At 40.6% G+C, this 18,680-nt stretch overlaps 1 protein-coding gene across 1 annotated transcript in view; it reads left to right on the top strand.

The window, feature by feature from the left end:
• Nucleotides 1-18,680, top strand: part of ARMC9 (armadillo repeat containing 9) — a 62,899-nt gene that overhangs the window by 12,901 nt on the left and 31,318 nt on the right. The window contains exons 8-11 of the mRNA XM_010152181.1: nucleotides 1,834-1,932; nucleotides 9,323-9,358; nucleotides 16,736-16,770; nucleotides 18,119-18,230. Of these exons, the coding sequence (XP_010150483.1) occupies nucleotides 1,834-1,932; nucleotides 9,323-9,358; nucleotides 16,736-16,770; nucleotides 18,119-18,230 (282 nt within the window). The remainder of the gene's footprint in view (nucleotides 1-1,833; nucleotides 1,933-9,322; nucleotides 9,359-16,735; nucleotides 16,771-18,118; nucleotides 18,231-18,680) is intronic.

Below are 18,680 nucleotides of genomic sequence, written 5' to 3'. Positions count from 1 at the left end.
ATTCGGATGTGTACTTGCTTCCCTCACGCCCCAGAAAATGGAGAGAGGATGCCACTAAAATGTGAATCAGACTTGGTCGTTATGAGCATTTCTCTAAGTACTGTGTCTCTCTGCTGATGGGACCCAGCACTTTGGTTGAGACACTCTTCCGTGGCCCATGTGTACTAGGATGAAGGCAGTGCCGAAGATGGGTTGAATTGTGCTGGCTCAGAAATCTCAAAAGAAATTATCACCAGTTCACAAGACATCTCAGATCTCTTGTGATTAGAGAGCGTTTCTGTGATTACTGACTGCAATCCAGCCCAACAGAGGTGGCTGTATATTTAAAACTGCTGCCAGGTCTGGCTTAAGTTACACTGTGGTGGAAACAATCTTCTCATCCAAGATTTTGATGGGGAAGAACTTTGCTCTCTGTTCTACTAAGCTGAACTTGTTAATTTAATTGGTAAAGGGAACTGGGGTAGGAGTGAATGAGTTATTCATTGTGTGGAACAGGCCACACGTGACTGGAGAATGTACAACTTTCTTATGGCTGTTTTTTATACAGAGGTGATTTTATCCTTCATCTTTTGTGCCCTCTTTGTGAGCATGCCTCTATACTGTAACTTCTGTATAACCTGGAGATTATTCTTACGGCAGACGTTAGTGGTCTCTAAGTGCTTTTAAAGGAGCTGTGAATTGATAGCAGGGAGAATGACCTGGAGGTCCTGTGCTGTCTGCTGACAAGTCAGTATGTACCTTCCTCCTGTCATCGCTGTGAGCATCTTGTCGTTTGCTACTCTGCATCTGGGATCGCTGTCTGCTCACATCATTACTGCAGAAAAGAATTTGCTTGTAGGTGTGGAATTGCTGTACAGCAGATGAGGAAAAATGTCTGGTCACGTGAGCTTTGATGACAATAAGAAACACAGTCATTCATTTCACACTTCAGTGCTCTCCAAGGTGGTATCCTCTTCCCTCTGCGGTGGAGGAACCAGGCACTGGTTATCTCCTGGTGTGGATGCTGGTTTGATTTCCTTTGTACGCCTTGTGCCGGCCAGTCATTTGATCTTTCCCAAGCGTGTCCAGCGGAGGGTGCCCTTTCGTTAGTAATCTTGGTTTCTGTCATTACTGAATCCAAAGTGGAGTTGAGTGCTGAATAAAACCTTGTTGAAGTTACAGCATTCTGAATTTGAAGGGTTTTGTTGTCTTGCCATAGGTCTGAGAATATCCCATTCCCATTTCCATAACCTCATCCTCTCACCTTTGTTCGGGGGAAGCAAATAACTGTTCTGAAATTAGGCAGTTGTATTGTGGTGTGTATTTCCCAAAACAAAAACCTAAACCTGCTGAAATGTTTTGCATTGAAACACAGAGCACTACACTCTGTAATTCGTGTTTATTCTCTCTGCTGTACAACATGGTTGTGTAAGTTCTGCTCCTTAGCTAGAGAGCACATCGGCATATCATTGCTGGTCTGAAGCACAACACTGCTTCATGGTTACTGTTGGAGAGCTTACCTTTTGATTGAGGAAAATCTGTATGTGAATGCAGGTGTGACAAATTCTGGTTTTCTTCCAGACCCTCTGAAAGTGTTTAGCCTTAATCTTGTGAATAACATAATTATTCCCAGGTGAAGAAGTTTACAGTTTTCTTAATTTCTGAACAGAGCTGTAGTTGTAGTATATACCTTGTGCTGGCATCACTGTCTTGAGTGTGTGATTTCTTGCCCTCTGAAAACAAACAAACAAAATGAAACAAACAAAAAAAACCCTTTATTATGGAAGCGCTTGTCTGGTAGGAAGTCTACGTTTTATATAATCTTGTTCTCTCCTTTTGTTTCCTAAATTTTAGATCACACCAGAATATCTTCAAAGTGTTTGTGTTCGCTTGTTTAGCAATCAGATGAGACAAAGTGTAACACATAGTATTGACTTCACAAGGCCTGGAACTGTAAGTATTGATGTTTGGGGTTTTTTTTCTAACCATCCTAAAACACAGTACCACTTGAGCTGTATATTGAACAGAAAATGTGCGATAGTAAAGGCAAAACATAATGTGTCCAAGCCGGTATAGGAATATGGCAATGCGTAAGGTCTTGTTGATCTCAGATGCTGATGAATGACACCATTATGCAGTCATAGCTGCCTAAGCAATGCGTAAGGTCTTGTTGATCTCAGTTGCTGGTGAATGACATGGTTATGCAGTCTAAGTATAATTCTGTTGTTATGATAAGAGTAAGCTGTGTATCTGTGAAAATAGTAACTAAATATTTAAAAAAAGCTAAACCCAACCAAACAAAAAATCCCCACCGCCTAAAACAAATGTCCGGATTGTGATTTGATCCCAAACAAACAAAAAATCCCCACCACCTAAAACAAATGTCTGGATTGGGATTTGATGGCACATCTCGGCCAATTTATTTTAGCTACCAAAGGGGGATGGCGTTGCTCAACTCTGTTCCTTTCTGCTGTCAGTGATGCTCCTGTAACCCTGGAGTTGGCTTAGCCAGCTGAAGGAAGAAGCATTGGACAGGGTCATGAGAACAAATGAGGAAGAGAAGTGGTAGAGGAGGACTTCCAAGTTTTGTATGAGCTAGTTGTTAGATGGGCAGTTAGATGATACACCTAAGCCACCTTGTTGGCTTACAGGATGGGCTTTAACCACATATCCAAGGATCTTTGATCTTTCAGGCAGCTCAGGATGCCTAGGTTTCTTTTCTTCCCACCCCACCAGCCTCTTGTTCCTTTTCAGATGATTGCAGTATGCTTAGCTGCTTGTGCCCATTGGTCTTCTGCTCAATCTCTTCTGCATAAATGGGGAGGGAGATTTTATTTTTTTCCAAGGGCAAAACCAGCTTAGGATAGTTCCTGGTGTCCATGAAACCATGCCGGGGGATGTGAAATTTTAAATTACTTCTGGATAGTGTAAGAGCAGTTCAGTGGTCCAACTTCTTTAATACCTAGCTTGTTCACAGTTTTTCAAATAAACATTAACATCAAAACTGTATTAAAGCATTTTAATATTGAAAAGCTATGTGCCACTGCTTTACAAAGACAAGCCAAGGGCATGAACTGTACTTATTATTTTTGCTGTGGTAGATGTTCATGTGGACTTTGTAGCAGGAGAGCTTTGTGAAGTGTCAAAGGAAAAGCAGAAGAAAATAAGATTCCTGCTCCTTATTCTAGCCAAAGTTTTCTTAATAACAATGACGCTATGGGTGTGTTTTGTTCCTTTTGAAAATTTGTTACAGAAAGATGAGGAGATAATAAATATTCCCTTTTCTATGTGCTAATATTTTCAGAGATAAACATTATTCCTCATTGCTCTTTAAGCCATTTTTAATGCCCTCACTTCCCTGTTAATGTCAGAACTCCTTTCTCTGGCTTGCCATGTGGTTCGGAAGTGCAGTCTTAGCAGCTTTTGCAGGCGGCACATCCCAGGGTTTCAGGAAGGAACCAGGATCTCTACTACCTCAACATTATGGGCTGTCTGTAACTCCTCTTTCCTCAGATTTACACCATCTCCATGGTGCATGGTTATGCCATCTCCCACCCCATAATAGACCCCCCATCTTTCTTCTAACCAACGATTTTGGGGGGTTTTCCCTCTTTGCCTGCCAATAGCTTTCCAAGACAATGCTTTATGTACCCCAGTAGTCTTACGCATTTTTTTTCATCCAGTGTGTTGTGTGCTTCCCAGCTCCCCTTCCCTGTTCTGAGATCTTCCATTCTTCACAGCCACATGCCCTCTTCTGTCTGTTCCTGCTCTCCGCTTGCCTCAAGGCTTCTTCTCCTCTGCTTTCAAGGTGCTCTATTAGCCCAGTGTTTCACTCTTATTATTTCTTTTCTATCATAAGTTGATCCTCTGATCTCTCTTGCTGGAGCTTTTTTTAAGAACAAGGTAGACAAACTGTTGCCAATTCCCAGGAATGGTTGATGCTTGGCTGCTCCTCCAGGACAGATGATATGATCACTGAAAACCTCTTGCAGCCATATTTCCTCTGTCTTCTTCTACTAAAAGAAGCTCAACTGTGAAATGATTGTTATCTTATGCATCATGTTTATTTACTCCTGCTTCTCTAAAGGTGTCTCTAAAAGTATTTCTGCTTCGGGAGCACCTTTGCCACTATACTTAGGCCAGTATGGACACTTTAGCACGGTCTCCAGCTAAGTAGATAGGTCAAAGAAAAGAGGATTTGATGGTGGTGGATATTTTCCCTTCTGGAAGTAAATTTTTGCCTCACTCCTGTCCCAAATTAGCCAGTTTAGGCTGAGTAAAGCTGTGTTCTTGTGGCACTGTTGTATCTATTTTTATACTAGGCTTTACTAGCGTAACTATTTCTGTGTGACTTTGTGGCTCCCTTACCCACACTATTTGGGGTAGTGGCTGCGCCAGCAAAGCTCTCTAGTGAAGGACCAGGACAGCTATAGCAGTGATTCTGTTTAGATCAAGGGTTTCTCAACCGCGTTAGGTCACTCCTTGACAGTGAGGTTATAGTAGCTACTGTGGTTGAAATGTAATGCTGTTTCTATAAGCAGACCCACACACTTAGGCTGTCTGAGGCATCAGCCAAGTTTTGGAGGAATAATCACAGTTTTCACTCGTAGATCTTCACTGCATCATAACCAGGTTTCCTCATCTTCTCCTTTTGTCCACACTTGATTGATCATATTTTCTTCTTTATTTCTCCTGGAGAGAGTTCTGGTTTTATTTCATGAAGAGCAAACATGTAGAAACACAAGTAAGTATAAGAAGAAAAACTATATGTAGCCCATCTTATGAGAAGAAAAATGAGACTCCTTCCTCATCATCCCAAAAAACTCTAACCACTCCCTGACTCTGTTGATCCAGGAAGCCAGATCACATGGACCGAAAACCAAATTCTGTTTGCCACTAGGCCACTAAGGCATCCCATTACTTTTTCTTCAAGGATTCCAAATACCTCATTGCTATACACTTAGCCGTTATTGTTCTGTCCTTAAGTGGTTTCAGGTTTTCGGATAAGTTTTGGAATAAAGCTGGAGGCATCGTGACCCAGACTAAGTAGTAGCATGAGTTTGCAGCATCTGTGCTGGATTTGTGTTGGAAGGTCCCTTCACTTTTTGCTCATAACTAGAGATGCTAGAGTGTGGTCCTTCCAGCTGCTTCATGTCACATAGCTCCTGCTGCAAGGGGCAGTCCCTGTATCAGAGACAAGGGGCAGAGGGAACAGACTAGCAGAGGGCCAGCTCCTCTGCCCATCCTCACCATTATGTCACTGTGAAGGCAGGATAAGTGAGAGGTTTGGAGAAAAAAAAAAAGAATGTCTAAACAGTTTTGTCAGGCATTAAATATGGAGGTTTGTTTGGTTTGCCCCACCCTTTGCCTTGAATATTCAGGATTTGACCCTGTCTCGCTGACATCACCAATGGCAAGACCAGACCCTTAAATAAATATTTTGGCAGATCAGTATCTCGAAATAGATGAGCAGAAAAGGAAATCATTAGGAATGAAATTTCTTTTTTGTTGTACTGACATGCAGCCTTAATTTCTACCACGTTTAGTTAGGGATTGAGTGGATGTGCATTATGTAGTTGGAAAGAAAGTTGAGGTGCTTGAGTTCAGTCAGCCATACTGGCACAACCTGGGACAATGCAGGTTTGGGAGCAGGTTCTGAGAGCAGAAGGTGCTAAAGCTGCATCGTTCTCTGAGATTGGTACTTGAGCTCTGCAGTATATTGTGTTAAATCAGCTACACTACACTGGTAGTTCTAAGTCCTGCTAGGAAGGATGGCTGAACCAGTGCTGTAACCAGAAAGAAGTATTGCCCAAGGAAATTAAAGAGTATGCCCTGGATTATATCCTTGGTAGCACTGTTTGTCTGAAAACTTGATTTTGTTCCCAGTGCATTGTACTCTGTGCTCAATTTTTAATGTCAGGAAAGTAGTATTGTGTAATACAAAGCACTGAGGTCCCAGGCTTTGAAATTACAATAAAGGTAGCATGTATCACTTACTCATGTGTGCTGTTACTGTACAAACATCAACTTCCGGGTTTGCCCCCTGCCCTGCAGACCTGTCCTTTCACACTGGAAGAAATTTGTATCGGGAGGACAAATCCCAGAACAAGTCTTTTATTTTTAACCAAACTGCCTTTCAGACCTGAGGCAATGATGTCTCTTAACCTAAAGGCTTTCCCAGGGTAATCATATCCACGAAATCTTACTTAGCAAGGTCTGCAGGTGTTGGCCGTTGCTTTGTGCTCTCCGGTAAGCTGGCTTGTATCTCATTCTTTCTCAGAGCAACCTCATGCCTCTTGCCAGCTCTGTGACCTCCTGGGTCAGCTCGTGAGCCTGATCCACAATCCATTAACAGGATGCATCTGCTGCACGCAGTGGGAGGGAGGCCACACGAGTGTGTTATAGCTGGGAGATGTTTCCAAGTCTTCTCTAAAGGCCTGTTTCACCATAAGGCTTTTTTCTAGTTGCAGTTGAATGTTGTCTCCATCTCTCATGGTGATATTTGACTTGGGTGGTCCTGAACTGGGAGATAAGAAACCTGAGAGAATTGTCAAAGCAAAAGGTCTGGCTTGAAGAATAGGAGGTCAAAGCATCAGGTCTGACAAGCTGAGGAAACATTCATTTGAAGATTTAATCAGATTCCTGACTTTCTAATTGGATAGGGAGCTGGTGTGGGTCTGTCATAGGCCCTTATGTCTTTACTAGTCTTGAGATAACCTGAGTTTTACTTCTTTTCTTTTTTTTCTTCTTCCTAATAGTGATCTGTCTAGAGGGTAAGAAACATGGGTTGTAGTTTTTTGTGCCTGCAATGTTCTGTTTCATGCACATCACGGAGCTGAGAGGACTCTGGCTCTTTATCACCGAAGCGTTGTACATTCACTCCTCATCAAAAGTAGTTCTTAAGCACAGGCTCAATTTTTAAACCCATGAATAGATGTTCTGATTCAAGTAGAATGTACCCCTTCCTGGAATTTCTTGGATTAGGGATAACGTAGTAAGATTCTCTAAACTTTGGATTAAAGGGAAAACAGGAACTGCTTCTCCAGATGCACGGTCTCTGTCAGAGGTCAAGGTGTGTGTTAACCAGTGGAGAATCTTTCTGTGACTAGAAACCTGTATAGGTGTTTGCACGTACTGCTCCCGTGTCATGGCATAAAATAAACGACCAGTATGTTTTTGCTGCTATTCAGACTTGTAGCTCCAATTAGTTGAATTAATGTCCCTTGGAAGTTTTAGGTCTCTTCTGGTACAACACTTGAAGCTGTAGAAAAACTTTTTTTTTTTTTTTTTTTTTTTTTTTTTTGGACAACGATTAGCAGTTAGCCCAAGTCTTGAATGGGAACCAAAGTAGGTTCTGTTCCTATTTAATACCTATTTTTGAGGGACTATGATATGAGACTGTCGCTTTTTTTTTTTTTTTTTTAGTTCTGGACAAAAGCACCAGCTCTTCTATAAAGTTCAGCTGCATTTACAAACTGTAAACAAGGAGGAATTTTTTTTAATTTGCTGGTTTGGGCTTTTTTCCCTCAAACACACTTTTTACTACAAATGTGAACATGCCATCGAGCTTTAATAGTTAGTGGCAGATATTCCATTTATTACTCGTGAGTTTTCTGCACCAGGAGACCACATGAAACCTATGAGACAGGGTAACAGAAGTTAGCTGTGGGTTTTTTTCATCCTCTGGACCATTCCGAGTGGATTCACCAAGCATTATGTGGATGTTCCCTCTTTCGTTTACAGCAAACAGCATCTACCCTGGGCAAGCTTTTCTTAGTATGAAATGTATCAGTCCACCCTTCCCTGTCCATGCGATGTTTCTTAACAAACCTACCTCTGTCTAAGAAAAGAAGTTCTTTTTTTCTGCTCATCCAGTATATGATGCCTTTTTCATGAGTTGCTGCAGTGATACAACTACCTGCAGCAACTCAGGCTGTTTTGTTGTTTGCATGAATTCCCCATCCCTAAAGGCAAGGTGTTGCCATCTGTAGAGGGTTCCACAAACTATTCCTGCTAGTGTCCTCAAATCCTAGAATGGCCTAGGTTGGAAGGGACCTTTAAATGTCATCTTGTCCAACCTTTTGTGGTTTCCTTTAGTGTTAAAACTTTCCTTGAATGTCATCTGTCTTGATGCCTACGTACATTTTCACTGGCTCAGGTCATGCGTGTGTTGACATGTCCTCCCATCGTGGTACAGGTTAACTCCTGGTTTCTTTTGCTCTCTTACTGGTTTCTATCAATGTTGTCCTTTGCCTTAAATTTAATTTTAAAATGTCTTTGCCAGGAACTGTCTGTGTGATTGGCACTGTGAAAGTTAAAATACTCATTCATGTCAGGGAGTTCTGAGTGTGGTGGTAATAAAAAGAATAATGCCAGATTTTTAAGGTTTGTTAATGAATAGAAAAACTTTATTTGCTGCTCACAGTGAAGAGTGGCTAGTTTCTTACACCTTCTATAGAAGGCTGTATATGTCTATTGAAGAGGAGCCTGCTAAATACAGTGTTTAGGTGCTTATTCACCTGCACAAATATATCCTCTAAAGTAAGTATTGGCAGGTTTGCAAAAAGGCTAGAATCAGAGTAATTAATGTTGGTCTTGTTTCATTGTGTTGAACTGTGTGCTTTTATTTTGAATTAAGACTGTTCTTTTTAGATACAAAGCTGTTGTGAGTTAAATGTTTTAGTCTCATTAAAAAGCATGGCATATTTTGTAGTAAACGACTCAAACCATGAATTATCCCATTTTTTTATTTTAGTTACTAAATCTTAGGTTTGCTTCCAGAGACTTTTCCTTAATTTATCCTTGGAGCCTTCCGGGATGAGGAATTGATAACATTGCAGAAACACCTGAAATTGTTTCTCTTAGCTCTCATTATGTGCTGGTGAGAAACTCCAGCCAAAGCGAGTAGGGAAGAGTACTTGCAGCTTCTTTCTCAGGAGGTCTTCTGACCGGTGCCGCGTTCAGCGGTATCGCTCTCTCAGCTGCTTCAGTGCAGGGAACAACAGAAGTCACAAATTCACATAAATGTGTCATTGCTGGTACGTAGCTATTCCAACTGACAGTTATAATGGCATAATGGGCACCACTTTGCCAGGTGTTGAAAGGAGAACTCGTAATGTAAATATGTCACCAGAGACACGCTGATGTCAGTCCTTAAACATACAAGTACGTGGATTGGGAGAAAGTGCCTATACTTTTCAAAGCTAATAGTACGTTAATTTTTAGCTAATTTTGTTTTGTTGGGTTTTTTTTAGAACTGTGCATTTCTCAGTGGTTTATTTCTCTTAACCTGTTTTTTTTTTTAATCTTCTTTGTTTTAATGTGTGCCTGTTTGCCTATAAAGGGATATTACTCTATGAGCCCTTGTGATGACGGATATGTAAGTCTCTATATCTTTATATCCTTTCGCATTGCCTGCTGCAGTCTGTCACGGTCTATATTCCTCTTCATTTCACGATGTGTAACAATTGTCTGTGCATTTTATCTTGTCATGGCATTAACTGTATGGTTTATAAAGAGCTAAAAAATGTTCGAGGCTTGGGGTTTCTGCATGAAGAACAGAAGTTCTGAGTAACTTTATGACTTTGTAACACACGTAACACAGCATGTGACCAAAAGAGCAGCTTTGTCCCCAGCTTTTACATGAAACACAGCTTCTTTGTAATGTGCAGAAAGCGATTGTCTCTTCCACATGAACGTCAGTGTGTGTAGCATAGGGTGCCTCTGAAGTGTGCCAGCGCCAGCTGACCCCACAACACCTTTGAGTTAGCAGGTATTGTTGCTTAAAATAATACAGCAGATTGATTTGTGCTCTTCAGAGCTGCATCGTATTTTATGTATTTGTATTTTTAACTTCTCAAGTGAAACTTTCTTTCTGTAGTGAAGCTTATCAAATTGTTTCATACAATTAAAATGGAACCTCTTTCACTGGAAACTGAAAAAGCAGAACTGTATTCTCTGTACTGCCTGTGACTTCTGTAACCCAGATGGAAGTTTGTAGTCTGGCAATATTACAAATACACCATAAGTATCTAATTTTGCCCATAGTCAGTGCATTCTTTGCAAAGAGAGGAAATGAGTCTACTTTTAAGTAATTCGGTCTGTAATCAAATCATAAAAGTGATTGACACCAATTCTGAAAAATGTCAGTCAGTATTCTCCTTTAAAATAATCGATATTTGTATTTTTATGCTTTCTTTGGGTAAAAAAAATTTAACCTTTCAAGATAAACGGTACTTTTTTTTTTTTTTTTTTAAACGTATTCATCACCTGTAATTACAGTAACCCTGTTGGGCACTCAGCTTCCTGCTTACAACAACATTCTGTTTTGAGAAATAGAATTAGTGAATGCAATGGACTATTCCTTACATTCCTTTTCATCTTGATGTAGAGGATACTATCCAGGTTCACCCATGTCAAAAGATGACCTGTATCCATCAACCTGTTCCATTGATGATGTGTATGGTCATAACTGACACTTGACATTTAGCATTTTGTTCCCTCTAATAATGGTCTGATTAAAGATGGAGAACAGTTGACTGCAGATGAGAAATTAGGAATTAAATTAGCCTTGCTAAACAAGTTTTGCCCTTATACAGGTAGCCTTAGTTAAATGTGACGTTATACAATGTAGAATGTAATTACTTACAACAGAGTTGTTTAGCAAATTTTTGTAAAGTTATCTGTCTCCAATTCTGAGGTATTTCTTGAATACCTAGATAGCTTTCAGCCTTCACTCACTCTTCATATATAGTATTTCATACTTTTTCCGACATTTTGTTTTGTCATTGCATTATCACGAAGTATTACAATATGACTTTTCTTAGGTGCACATCCAATGTCCTATAGAACCTGTTTTATATGCCAAGTGAGAAGTTTTCATAACAGCATACCTCTAGTATAAGTAAGAAAAAAACCAAAACATTAAAAACATTTGCAGATTTCCTTATGAAATAAATTTGCATAGCCCCAGTAGACCTGCCAGGTTACACAAGCTCAGTCTCTAACCCACCAAAGGCTGCATCTAGCAGTCTTGTTGCCATTAGTATATAACAAATGAACTCAACGTAAATTTGTGAGTTGTAATGATATGTACAGATTTGCTCAAACTATGGTTTTACTCTTCACATATTCATCAGGTATCTTTGGTTATTAATTCTGAGCATGCGTTGAATTTACACTGAATTCCTATAGCACATTTTCAGTGGTAACTGAGGACAGAATCTGGCTTTCAGCTCCAGCCATCAGCATATTATGAATATACATCAAATAGCAAAGTGGAGTTGGTTTGAATACAGGGCTACAGTATTTGATAAAATCAATTGTGGTTTTGGCTTGCACATGAAATGCATCTGTTTTCTTTTATAAATATTGATTTAATTTTTTTCCCTCTTTCCTTTGAACTTTGTTTTATTCCATGCTGCTCATATTCATGCCTCGCTTCTTTCAAAAATTAAGGGCTGCCATCTGTGGTTAATCTGCATTGTGACAGAATTACTTGACTTAATGTGGTACCTGGTTTGGCTTTGGCAAGAACCAACACAAACATAAGTCATCCCTCATGATCCTACCAGAATGAGCTATGCCTGGGCTGTTGTTTTCTTGTGCTTGCTTCTTTCCCTTTCCTTAAGACACCTAGTTTCTGCATGTGTTTCAATAATGTCAAACGATTCTGTCTGAAGGTAGCATTTGCATGAAAAGTCTTTTGTTCAAGATTAAATCCGTAAATGTTGGGAGTCATGTATTGCAGATGAGTCGTGTATGCCCCATATTCTTCACACACTTTTTATTAACTAGCAATTTCAGGAATACTGTTACTCAAAAGCTTGAATTAATATTTAACCTGTTCCAGGAAAGGTAAGGTTGGGGAAAGGGCTTGGGAGAAAATGCTGAGGAAATGAATACTTTTTAATCTAAGAAAGCTGGTAGTAAAGAGGAGCTATGTAAACTTGGCTGACTGAGGCATCATCTGGTCATTGGCAGGATGGATGTGTAATGAGGAAGTTACCTGTCAGCAGTGCCCTTCACTCTGTTTGCCTTTCAGTCTGTGGCCATGAATTCTTCACCTGGAGTTCAAGATCGTGTTTCTACTAACCACAGAAGAATATTAAGAATTAACTATCTGTAGAGTGCTTCAAGGTTATGAATGCTCAGTGCTGATGGCTTTACTTTTTCTTGTCCAATTCTTTACAAGCATCTGTTATAAATAGGTCCCAATTTTCCAGCATCATAATACTCTCTCTCTCAAAAACACAGTACAATTGGAGTTTTTGCAATACTGCCACAGAAACAGCAAGGTACCACAGTCCAGCCTTTAGATTTGAGAATGAACACTAGGAAAGAGAACAGATCTGTGAGGACCAAAAAAAATTACAAACTCAAAAGGCCAAAGTGGGCTCTGTTCTGCCCACTTCCAGACTTCAGTATTAACCTTTTCCTCAGTTAAAGGTATCCTTTGTTCTTAAAAATTATTTTAAAAGGCTTCATGTTTTTACATGTATCTGCAACATGTTTTTACATGTATCTTCCCATTTTTGAAGTCAGATGACTGAAGTTTTGCAAAGAACTTAAGGGTTTTGTAATTAATTTGATGGTCGCGCGCGTTTTTGTTCCCAAGCTTTTGCTGTTGCTTTCACTTCCCATGGTAGCAGTCTGTTGAGAGGGTTGAATGCACCACAGCTCATATACCTGCCAGAAGTAATGTGTGCAAAAGGTTGGCCTTGGATCTGGTGCATACAAAGGTAATGGTGAAGATGACCTTTTTCCACTGGCCTGGTTATATATCTTAAATGACGTAGGTGTGCTGATGTGTGTAAGTCCAAGATCTGATTTGTAGGACAGTTGTGTTTGAGGTGCGGTTTTCCTTTTGTTATGGCTAATGCATAAGTCAGGAACTAGAGCTTTTGGGGGTTAGGTTATGTAAAGATATTTAACTCAGTAAATATCCTGAGAATGGGACATCTCAGATCCGTACCAAAGAGGAGAAACAGAAACAAACAAACACTACCTAGTGAAACACGGAAGGAGATGCTGAGGCTGAAGTGTGTTTGCTTTGGTGGGCTGCCTGCTAGGGAATTCGTAATGCACATTTAGCCTTCCCTGCTTGTGTGGGGGAAGGCACTTTGTGAGGTGAAGCGCACTCTGCTTAAGGAATGAGGGTATTAAACCGAGTTAAAATGAAATGTTAAGATGGCTCTGTATTTCGCTCTTTCAATTAGAAATGTTTATGTAAAGGAAGCCATGGAATATTCAGCAGACTATGAGTTTTATTCCTCAGGCTTAATTTCCACGAAGTCCATAACCCAGCACTTCCTATTGCCGAGACTGCTGCTTCCACCTGCTCAAATCTGCCGGCATTAAAAATGGGATGTGGGGCTGGGTACAAACCACAATGGTCTGTCAGGAATATCAGCTCAAGATCCGTGCTGGGACAGGCACCCCTTGATGCCTTTGTGGGAGGTGGCAAGAGCAGCCAAGGGATGGGTGCAGAGGTGGTGCCGGCCCGACTGGCAGTGGTCTGGGAGCGAGAGCTGAAGAGGCCATGGCACGAGGAGCAGAAAGGCTGGCAGCATAGCAGGGCTGAGGGTCTGGGGTGCACATGTCTGTCCTCTTTAAAAACAAAATAAAAGGATGGTGAAAAGTTGAGAGTGCATGGTGGGAGGTAGCTTAGATGTTAAACTGAATCATCAGCGCTTGGTTGTACTGTATTTGGAACTCTTGTTTGAAAATTAAATTGACTGAAAGTCTCTTCAGACCCATTTAGAGCGTCAGATACTGTCTCTCAGCACCCTGCGTGGCTGTGTGCTTCACGGTGTGCCACATCTGTCTGACCCAAAGTAGTGCAGACCCTGGAGTCATAGCCCAGCGAGCCACAGGAGAGCTGTCGGATTGTGTAACTGCCAAAAAATGCCCAGAGAGAATTCCATAGCGATATTTTGCTGCAATTCTTGTTCTCCTAAAATTACTTAAAACAGTGGCCTAAATACGTTCCAAAACGGGGAAGTACTTGTACCAGAGTTGTTACTATGCTGTATCATCTGTTGTTAATTTCTATTTTGCAGAATCATTCTGTCATAATCAGACGTTGAATCTGTTGGCTTTCTTTTGTGGTGGTTGTGCCATGAGCATTTGATTGTTTAACTGCAAAATAATAATTTTTAGCTCTTGCACACTGCCATTCATTGGTAGATCTCAAAACTCAGCTATTCGAGAGGCTGATGTCTGTACCTGCTTTCCAGATGAGAAGAATTGAGGCCCAGAGAGGTGCAATGACACGCATAAATTCGGTCTGCAGCCGGTAGCTGAATCAGAACTAGAAGCGTATCTCCTGTGAAGCAGGCCGATGCCTTACTTGGCATGCCATGCTGATCAGATAGGCACTTACTTATGACTCTGCAATCATGTAGGTCAAGGTGAAGAAAGGCAATCTCTGCCTGTAATACGGTTGCATACGTTCTGCTTATCAGTGGTGCTGAATCAAGTGCAGAGAAGGACACACGAGCTCTTAGAACTTCTCACATCTCTGTTCTGTGTCGTTGAACCTGACATGATATGAACTGTACCCTTATTTCTTTCCCAGAAACAAAAACCTGAGAGAGCTTCCTTCTTCCTGTGCAAGTTCTAGACTGATAAACTTGGGTCTGGCCAGAAAAGTGAGTGCTGGACAAGGCTTTCCATCTCGGTGGTCCTGCCCTCGGAGTTCCAAAATAGGGTCTGCCTCAGCCCGTGGTGCCGTTTTGGTGTAGGTAGTCTACAGAGCCACACGGTAGTACATGCTTTGCTGTGCTCCATCTGGTGGCTATACAGCTAATTTGGGAATCAATAGGATTTTGTCCTGCTTGATCTGATTGATTTTTTTTTTTCTTTAATCTGAATACTTTCCCAATGGAAGTTTCTCTCGTTTGAAATGTACAAAAGCTTGCACAATCTTACACTTGCCAAAAGGTTTTATTTGTGTGGAAGGGTGATGCATGTACCTTTAACCAATTATACATCCTTTGGTTAGATTTTGGTTGGAGCACGTGTTTTTCTTTCTACGGCACCAAACAAGTGGTGGGTTAAAAGGACTTTGTGGAGAAGCAGAGAACTTGCATATACATCTATTTACTCTCAGTGACCTCCTCCTTTTCTCACTACTGTTCTGTCTCATCTCATTTTCGAGGGCTCTGTCATTTCTTTTGTTGTAACGTACTACAGTCACTTCCCCATTTCCTTGACTGGAGAAGGGTGCTGAGGAAGGCAACGAAAATGCTTTGTGATTTCGTTGTGTGCTAAGGTACAAGATGATACATTTTGACCCAGGAACACGGTTTTGTAGGCAACGAAAATGCTTTGTGATTTCATTGCGTGCTGAGGTACAAGATGATATGTTTTGACCCAGGAATATGGTTTTGGAGAAGCAAAAGGTAACTTTTGATATGTATCAAAAACATGAAGGAAAATTAATACAAGTAAATGAGGGGGAAAACAGTTTAGGTAGATACAGACTTTTGTGTTGTGTAAAATAAACTGTGATTTGAGAACTGCTGTCAAAGCAGGTTAATTTTGAAGCCTGTTAATTGCCTGTTGTCTACAAGTGATTACATTGACTTAATATAAAATGCCTTCCAATGTGCATACAAACTTATTTTTCATCTAAGAGAGCAGTTCCTTGTATTATGAAGGATACCCATGAGGTAGTGTGTTCAAGAATTATGTCAGATGGTGTAATTCAATATTCTCTATGGTACTTCATACTTTTTGTCTCCTAAATCCCTCCGTTTTAAATCTGACAATAGACATCGATTATATAGCTCCCATTGAAAGAGACTAGGTTAGAAGAGAGGACGAGTTTTAAAGGCCTAAGTGGTAATGAGAGATTTTTGAGAAAGTGAGTAGGGAGATCAACACAAAGAGACGACACTGAATATTCTGTGAATATGGCATGTGGTTGACATCAGAATGCATGATATGAAGCACTCGTATGCCAGAATTGCTGCTGCTTGGCTCACCTACAATTAGCTTTAGCACGAACTCTTTACTGAAGTAGACAAGTTTTATGTGGAACTTTTATATGGCGTGGCTGGTTTTAGGTTTTGACTCGTGCAGCAGTGGTGCCTGCGTATGCTGCACGTCACGCTGCATCAGAGAGGAAATATCCAGGTTTAAATTGAACTTATCCTAGGCAGAACCACTGAGAAATGCCACGCTGTTTCATACTGGTTTTGCCCATACTAGAATACATTGTCTTTTCTTTACATGGTTATATACATAGTTATATATATAGGGGTATATATTAGTAGCAGTAGGCACCCTGCTAACATTAGTATCAAAACAAAGAATTATAGCCAATTTGGATACAGTAATACCTCCTAAGTCTCCAGTGAAATATTATTGCAACTTGAAGGCATGAAAATTTTTGAAGTCAATAAGAAGTGTTGAGCAAGTTCTTGACCTTCAGATGGTAGTTTCTACTCTCTTTCCCCCTTTTATTTATTTATTTAAAAATCTCTCAAGTGTAAGTAATTTTTGGAGTATTACAGCAAAGATAACGTAGCCAGGTCATAACAAAAGAGGGTTTTACCTTTGAAACAGTTCAAGGGAAAAAAAAGATGAACACTGAAGTCCTCTCTTTAGCTGTGTATCTATTTTGCAATACAGGTTTATAGGAAAAGAACTGCAGAACCTCAGTGAAAATTCGCTGTGGACCTCAGTAACAGTGTAGGTGTGAAATTTGGACTAATCTGTCTTGATTTCTTTTTTTCCTTTTCTGATCCAGGCTTCCTCAATATTAAGAGCATCGTTAGACCCTGTGTAAGTATTTATTGCTGAGCTTCATTTATTTCTGTAGAGAGGAGGAGGGGTTAGTAAACTGAAGTGCACTGCTAGTTGTCTGTGGATGAGAATCACTCCTCTGTGTTTTCTTTGAGCTCAGGCCTTTTTGTATGTGAATATTGTGTGATCAGGCCCGGTAACATCCTAATTTCGCAGGATGTTGCTAATCCAGTGAATCTGCCACTCCACACCTGTGAGGTGGTCACTCTATTTTCTGTGCTGTTTCCGCCCAGTACGGTACTGTGGTTGTAATTGGTTTGCTTCTCCCAAATCTGCAGGATGTTGCTAATCCAGTGAATCTGCCACTCCACACCTGTGAGGTGGTCACTCTATTTTCTGTGCTGTTTCCGCCCAGTACGGTACTGTGGTTGTAATTGGTTTGCTTCTCCCAAATCTGGGAAAAGACCCAGTACGGTACTGTGGTTGTAATTAGTTTGCTTCTCCCAAATCCGGGAAAAGAGGGGAATAGGTGACATGAATTTTTGGGTGCTTCCAGTTTAATTTCTTTTTGTGGCTGATTTAATAAATTTTGGCTTGTAAGATCAAATAGAGATGGTATATCTGAGGTGATGGTTTTACTAAATTTTGGAGACACTGTTTTGATTCTTGCATTGTTTACGAGGTAAAGAGACAATTCTACATATAACACATGCACATAACACTTTGAAAAGTGGTAGAATAGGAAGATAGGAGTAAACGTTGTTCAGTGGAATACTTTCAGATATTAAAATTAAGGCATGGACTGGAAGCACTTTTGTTAAGTTGAAACATCTATTGCAGTATGAAAACTCAAAATCGCAAGATAGTACTGGTGCATGGAAAGTAGTCCTGTGTTAAGTCTTACGTTAAGCTAGCATAGTCCAGCCTGTGAAAATCCATTCAGCCTACCACCTTTGCCTTGGAGAAGACATTTCTGCGTGCATGAGGGCTGAGAGGTGAAATTGGATTGGAGCTGCAACTTGTTAAGGTGTCCAACCGTGTAGGTTATAAACGAGGTGCTGCCCTCATGGCCCACGCAGGGCAAAGAAGGATGTCTCTCTGCTGTTTTGTGCCACTAAAAAGCTTAGATCATCAGTTGGCTGGTTGTCAGTGTAGTGTCTGCAAGCCACAATGGTAAATGGATTGCGTGCATGGTGAAAAAATAAGTCCAAGTTTAAAAAGTCTGTTGTTCTAACATGGTTATGGTAATAAAAGCAACAAAGGTGTAAAAATGTGGAAGCTCTTTTCCTGAATCAGGCTTCCTGTTTTGGCTCTTCTCACCTCAGTAACATCAGCTGCACTGAATAAGAGAGAATTTTGATTAATGTCTTTCCCATTTGCATTGTAGGAAGGTGCAGGATGTGCCATTGTTGCCTTCTTTGGATTATGAGAAGCTGAAGAAAGATTTGATTACAGGGAATGATCGTCTCAAGGCCTTCTTACTGCAGGCTCTGCGCTGGGTAAGGGGGACAGCCTCTGCAGAAACAAATAGGTCCCTTCTGGAGAGGTCCAGAACTAAAATCCATCAAGAGAGCAAGATGATTGTTCTGGTGATCAGTTCAGCATTATAGGCAATTTCTCTCTTTGTCTGTGAAGCTTCTGAGACGCTTGGGATGATGAAGAAAGCCCAGGCGGTAGGTGTGTATTTGTAGCAGTACCCTCCCTGTCTGAGGGAAACCAGGTAGAGAGATTCCTGTGATCTTCAATGCCAGTGATTTCTGACATGTTTTCAAGGAAATTGTTGTTGTTTTAGGCAGTTCCTCTTTTCCATGTATTCCCCTGTTTTAGATTTATATGAATATTGCTATATCAAAGAAATCCCCAACTCTAATTATCAATTCTCCTTTATAATCAATATATTCTACAAGAGCCCACATTTTGGTTGACTCTGATCATGTAATATTTCAGAA

The sequence above is a fragment of the Eurypyga helias genome, unplaced genomic scaffold (genome assembly GCF_000690775.1).
Source record: "Eurypyga helias isolate BGI_N326 unplaced genomic scaffold, ASM69077v1 scaffold4625, whole genome shotgun sequence".
Lineage (NCBI taxonomy): Eukaryota > Metazoa > Chordata > Aves > Eurypygiformes > Eurypygidae > Eurypyga > Eurypyga helias.
The sequence above is the reverse complement of the archived record's forward strand: the minus strand, read 5'-3'. Positions and strand labels throughout refer to the sequence as shown.